This window comes from Mauremys mutica, chromosome 6 (genome assembly GCF_020497125.1).
Source record: "Mauremys mutica isolate MM-2020 ecotype Southern chromosome 6, ASM2049712v1, whole genome shotgun sequence".
In the NCBI taxonomy this organism is placed as follows: domain Eukaryota; kingdom Metazoa; phylum Chordata; order Testudines; family Geoemydidae; genus Mauremys; species Mauremys mutica.
The window spans coordinates 24,079,312-24,085,551 of record NC_059077.1 but is presented as its reverse complement, the minus strand read 5'-3'; the positions used below and the strand labels follow the sequence as shown (position 1 = coordinate 24,085,551).

Genomic DNA, 6,240 nt, shown 5'->3' with positions numbered 1-6,240 from the left:
CGCCGGAGTCGGCCTACCCAGCAGCCCGTGCGGCCCGGCTGGGCGTCGGCCGATGACGCTGTTGGACGGCGAGCGATTGGCCAAAGGGACATGTCAGCAGCTGGGGAACCGGCTGCCCCAGTCGCGGTGACACGGAGGCAGCCGGGCCCCAAGGGAACTGTCGCCGGTTGCTGTGGCGCAGTTTGAAACCCCGCTTCGGACCTGGGCCGTCGGTCGCTGAGCCAGGCGCCCGGGGCAGCAGCCGCAGCCGGGGGAGGATGGAGAGGGGCAGAGTCTGGCGGAGGCCCCGGTGCTGAGAGAGTGGCTCAGCCCCAGGTGAGTCCGCGGGGTGGCCTGAGGGATCGCCCCAGACACCGCCCCCCGCAGCTGCCCCTTTCCCCCGCTGTGGCCAGAGAGCAGCCGTTGGCGGGGGAGCGGGGCGGCCTTGGGAGAGAGGGGCCAGTCTTGTGTCACCAGGGCACAGGGGAGCATGATAGTGGGGGGCGGTGAGAGGAGTACGGGGGCGGCACGGCGGTAGGGGGAGGGGCCTTGTGGGGTACACGGGGGCGGCACGGCGGTAGGGGGAGGGGCCTTGGGGATACGCGGGGGCGGCACGGCGGTAGGGGGAGGGGCCTGGGGGTACGCGGGGGCGGCACGGCGGTAGGGGGAGAGGTCTTGGGGGTACACTGGGGCGGCACGGCGGTAGGGGGGTGTACGGGGGTTGCTGGGATATGGTGATATCTTGCCCCTCCCCCCCCCGGTGATTTGTGGGCTCAGAGGACAGGCCTGTTTTCCATGTCAGGCCCCACAAACAAAGTGGGTTCAGAAAGGAAAACACACACACACACAAAGTTCAGAATGTCTGGTACCCTGAATAATAGGTACACTTCAGATGGGACCTTAAAAGCTGAGCTGTGCCTGCTCGCAGAATAGGTTTGGAGAGTTTATGGGAGGTAAGAAATAAGTGTGTTTATGCTGCTGTCCTTGACCAATTTTCCCTATCTTTCCAAGACCCCCAACTGCTGAATAACATATTTATTATTTTTGTACCCCGAAGTGTGTTAGATGCTTAAAGACAAATAGATCCCTGCCCCAAGGAGCTTACTGTCAGATTCTTTTCTGCTTTACTGTCAACTTCTCGGTCCCGAAGAGAAAGAGTTATTGTGCTAGTCATATTTCAAATTACTGGGTTACTTTTCCAAGGTACTGACAAAGTGATTGACTAGACAAGTTTAGCATATTTTGTATAGCTAATTATTTATAAAATCTTCAGAAGTCTGCTTTAGCAATATTTCTGTGGGGAAGCACAGGCAAGTAAGTGAGGGTTTGTGGTTCAGGAAGTCTGGCACCATGTTGACAAAAGGATTTGTCCTGTTTCCCTTTGAAATGCTTTTCTGCTTTTTCAGAAGCAGTTCTAAAGCACCTCTGTAGACCTCAACTACTCCACCTGAGTGTTTTAATTGGATCGTTAATAGCATCCATTCAGGCTTTGTGCAAGGTTCTTACTAAAACCTTCATAATAAAACCTTTTGTGGAGTTTCATATGAGATTTTCATTTTAGTAATGCAATTTTTCATCATGTTTGACCTAACAGTATGTTTTAATATTGGTGGTGAAGGGGGAAATAACTCCAATTTGAATATTTTTTGGCAATTTCTCTCTCAGACAACAAATTGTATCCAGCCGGATCAATTGTATCCTGGATTTATTTTATAATGGTTGATTTGATTATGTAGAAAAATTAAATAACAGAACTATGTGGAACTGTTGGCTCTGTCCAGTTCATATTAAATCTCATTTCACAGTAAGATAACAGCTGTAATCTTCTGCAAGTCATTACCAACTTATCCCTCCAAACCATTAATTTTATGTGGAAGGGTAAAGGAGCTCTTCCTATTTCCCATCTGTCTGATTCCCACTTATAAAGATTTACTATTTGTTTGCCTCTGTGGAAATAAAGCAGTATGCAATAAGGAAATAGATTGTTTTTTTATTTACTTTTTAACTTGATTCAGACATTAAGATTTGAACTCTTTGAGGATTTAAAAAAAAAAGTTTCTCAGACTAATGTGCAATTATTCTTTCCTGTAGTTTATAATTAATTGGTAGATACTGTGACAGACTGACAATATCCTGTAATACCCCAACAAACCTTATGGACTTAAGTTAAACTTTATTGAATTTAGTTAAACATTATTGAATTAGGGTTAATACATTTGATATACATTGTGTTGTTGTAGCTTTATATGTATGCTCTCTAGCAGGAGGGGGATGCTAATGTACTTACTTTATCAGCCCTTTTAAGCCACCCTGGAGAGGCACGCATATAGTAGTTATAATATATGGAGATATACCTATCTCATAGAACTGGAAGGGACCCTGAAAGGTCATTGAGTCCAGCCCCCTGCCTCCACTAGCAGGACCAACAGACAAAGAAAGGATTTTTAGATAAATAGCCTTGTTTAAACTGGCTCAGGGCCGCCTTCTTGATTCAGCAAATGGACAGGACTCTGATGATCACGGAGGGCCCCAATTCTTAGGGTATGTCTACAATGCGAAGTTGTTGACAAATCTTTTGTTTTTCACGGGTACTTAAACTACACACACACACACACCCCGCACACGAAAGACAAGACAAAAGTTTTGCCGACACAAGTGGCAGTGTGAACACAGTTTTGTTGGCAGGACCGCTTTCCTGCCGACAAAGCTAATGCCGCTTACAGGGCTGGAAGTACTGACAAAGAGCATTTACACACACTGACTTTTAGTGACAAGGCTGTGTCAACATAGTCTTGTTGCTAAAAGCTGTGTGGTGTAGACAGGCTCTTAGAGTAGGATTGGAAGGACTTGATCTACTGAGGCCCCATAAAATGGCGTGCTTGTGATGAGCCGAAACTGTGATGAATTTGTGACCATAAAGTAAACCCCTTGGGTGGGGCGTTGAGATTAAGGTGGAAATCCAACTCACCTCTGGTAGGAATCGTAGATTAGTCTCTATCACCACCTTACCCTTGTAAAACTTAGAATAAGATGAAAGTCACTAAGACCTGAAAGTTCATTTAATCTGCAAATTAAAGTTACTGCCACCAGGAAAATTACTTTACATGTCAGAAAGTTAAACTCAGCTGAAATGACTGGTTCAAAAGGAGTCTCCCTCCATCAGGAATACATTAATGCCTCATGACAAAGAGGGCTTTCAAAAGTACCAGACCTGTACCAACCTGACGACCTGAAGAAGAGCTTTGTGTAAGCTCGAAAACTTCTCTCTCATCAACAAAAGTTGGTCCAATGAAAGATATTACCTCACCCACCTTGTCTCTTTAGTAAATAACTAAATACGCAATCAAAATATATATCATTAATTAAATAAAATTCTCAATATCTTGCTGAAAATTAAATTGGTATATTAGCAAATCTTTTTTTCTTTGTTCTTTGTTCAAGCTATCTAGTTTCTTATGGTAGAAATAAATAATGGTAAAATAGTATGTTTTACTGTTAGAAATAAGAGAAGAATTTTGTATTGGATTGTTACTGCTGTTGATTATATTGAAAAGTTAGGGCTATATGTTCATCCAGTGAACAGGAAGTTGTCACTCATGCTATCTGATATCAAGTACTTGAGACCACGAAGGTAGAGGAGGGGGGAGCCTTATAAATATATTACAAAATGTGACTGAAGGAATGCATTATTTTTTGCTAACAGAACTGTGGGACAGTGTGTTGTCTTGTGATTATAGTAAAGGACTGTGAGCCAGGTGGATCTTAGTATCCAATACCAATTGTGCCATTGACTCACCATGTAATTTTTTGGACAGATGACTTGGTCACCTGCCTCAGTAAAACTAGGTGAAAAACAGGACCCTTCTGAATGTCAGATGATTCATCTGAAGGGAGGGAAAGCTCAGTGGTTTGGGCATTGGCCTGCTAAACCTAGGGTTGTGAGTTCAATCCTTGAGGGGGCCATTTAGGGAACTGGGTTACAAATCTGTCTGAGGTTGGGTCCTGCTTTGAGCAGGGGGTTGGACTAGATGAACTCCTGAGGTCCCTTCCAACCCTGATATTCTATGATTCTATGTAAGCTGTTCATATGTAAACTTAAGTGTGTGTCAGTAAGCTTCCACAGAAACACATTTTGAGCATTCAGTGCTCATTTATTTCATACGTATCTTCCAGAGGTTTTAATGCAGTGGTCCCCAGACTTTTCAGGGTTGCATCCTCTCTTACCATTGTCCACACTCCCCCTCCTCCCTGGAGCCAGGAGCAGGGCCACAGCTTGGGGCAGGGGCATGGCGCGAAATAGGGTAAAGGGGCCAGGAATGGAGCCCAGGGCCCAGGTTGAGGGCAGGGCCGAAGCAGAGCTGGGAGTGGAGCGGGGCTAGGTGGTGCTCCTTCCCCTCCCCCTGTGGGGGCTGGCTGGCCCCTCCACTACCCCCTAGGGGGGCATGCCCCACAGTTTGAGGACCTCTATTTTAATGTAATGAAATGTGTTTTTTGTCTTACAGTTATGATCCAAGTGAGCTGCATTGGCTGGTTAGAGTGAATATATAATAATGAGTGGAGCAGCTTTGGGTATCGAGATAATATTTGTCTTTTTTCTGGCTTTATTCATACTTCATCGGTATGGAGACTTCAAGAAACAACATAGACTTGTGATCATAGCAACACTGCTGGCTTGGTATCTCTGCTTTCTTATAGTATTTATATTGCCTCTGGATGTTAGTACGGTAAGATTTTCCATTTTTGTAAAGCTTAGTACGTTATTGCTCTATACAAAAAATCACAAAATACACTACACACTAAGAATACAGTTGTGTCAATCAGTAGAAAATCTCTCTAAGACAAAATTTTGACTTAAAAAGGGATCTTTTAAAAATTGTAAAATTGAATAAAATGTGCTGTTAGCTCTGTCAAGTTAAAAATCATTTAAAAATAAGTGAATTTTAAAATTCACTATTTATGCTGTTACTTTTAGTATTTCTATCAGCTTGAACTATGAACTAATTTATTTCACTCTGTTTTTTCTAGTGAGTTTTTCATCAGTTTCAATCTCAATTTTTTTTATGCACTAGTTAAGTGCTGGGGTGCAAATACTGTAGGGATTTTTTTTTTTTAAACCTGCCTTAATAGAATTAAAAGTGAAAAGCCATGGAAACATTAGCATTGAACTTTGTTGCCAAATTTGATTTGTATCCCTATTCTTGTTTTTCTTCACTAACTATTTCACCTTGTTCTAATAGTTGTTTACATGATTATTTCATTGTCTTCTAGACTATATACAATCGATGCAAACTTGCTGTTAACTCCAGCCCGCCAGAAAGCAGCAGCAGCAACATCATCATCAATGGATCTTACCCTACTTCTGCTCCAAGGTAGTAAGAACAATATTATTTTTCGGCATCAAAATATTAAAAGCATTAGCATACTTTTTAAGTAAGCAAAAATGTGCAAATAAAGAACTAGTACCTGTGCTGGCGAGAGTGCACTCTAAATTGAACATGACATGGTGATTGAAAGCTGTTAGGCAAGGAAGGACAAACGTGACAATAAGATCTTGTGATTAAGGTATCTGCAGATCTCAGTGCTTCTATTTTTGTTTATTTTTAATTGTTTTAAATTTTGTTATCTTTCTTCCTCTACTTTGTCATAGGCAAGACAAGAGAACTGAGGTTTTTAGAAGGAATTTGAATATGCCAAGAGAGGTGCTTTTGTGAATTTCTTCCTTTATTTCACAGACCTAATGCTTATCACAGTTTTTGACCATGAGAGTGTGCTTCAGAGACACACAGTCTTTCCTTTGTATATGTATTAGTTATCTCCAAGACTGTAAAACTCTGTAAATTTCAAACAACTCAAAAGTTATGACAGGTGCTCTATATCTGTCTGCTGGCAGAGAAGAAATCACACTCACAGGGCTGAGTTGTAGTGTGATAATTGGAGCACTGAAATCATAAAATCTGGATCTCTTTCTGGCTTTTCCCCATTTGACCATAAACAAATTTCTTAACCTTTGTGTGTTACATTATTTTTTCAAACATGGATATAATACTCTTACTCGTCTCACAGAGACCTGAGGCTTAGTTAATTGTCAGTAAGCTGTTTTGAGATTCTGGGATGCAAATTGATTTGTATGTGCAAAATTTTTATTATTTCATCACCCCAAAGTGGAGAACATTAAGGTTGTTTAACACCAAAAAGTCAGGAAATACCAGCATTAAGGTGGCATGCACAACTCTTTTCCCCTTGATGGGTATGCATTGCTCA

At 42.4% G+C, this 6,240-nt stretch overlaps 1 protein-coding gene across 3 annotated transcripts in view; it reads left to right on the top strand.

Moving 5' to 3' along the window:
• Positions 1-68: 68 nt before the first annotated feature.
• Positions 69-6,240, top strand: part of LMBRD2 (LMBR1 domain containing 2) — a 40,775-nt gene continuing 34,603 nt past the window's right edge. For 2 of the 3 annotated variants that reach the window (XM_045020926.1, XM_045020928.1), the window contains exons 1-3: positions 69-315; positions 4,482-4,703; positions 5,248-5,348. In XM_045020926.1, the coding sequence (XP_044876861.1) occupies positions 4,530-4,703; positions 5,248-5,348 (275 nt within the window). In that variant the 5' untranslated portion in view covers positions 69-315; positions 4,482-4,529. Of the gene's footprint in view, positions 316-830; positions 933-4,481; positions 4,704-5,247; positions 5,349-6,240 lie in introns of those variants that run through there. The other variant, XM_045020927.1, reaches the window with a different exon arrangement.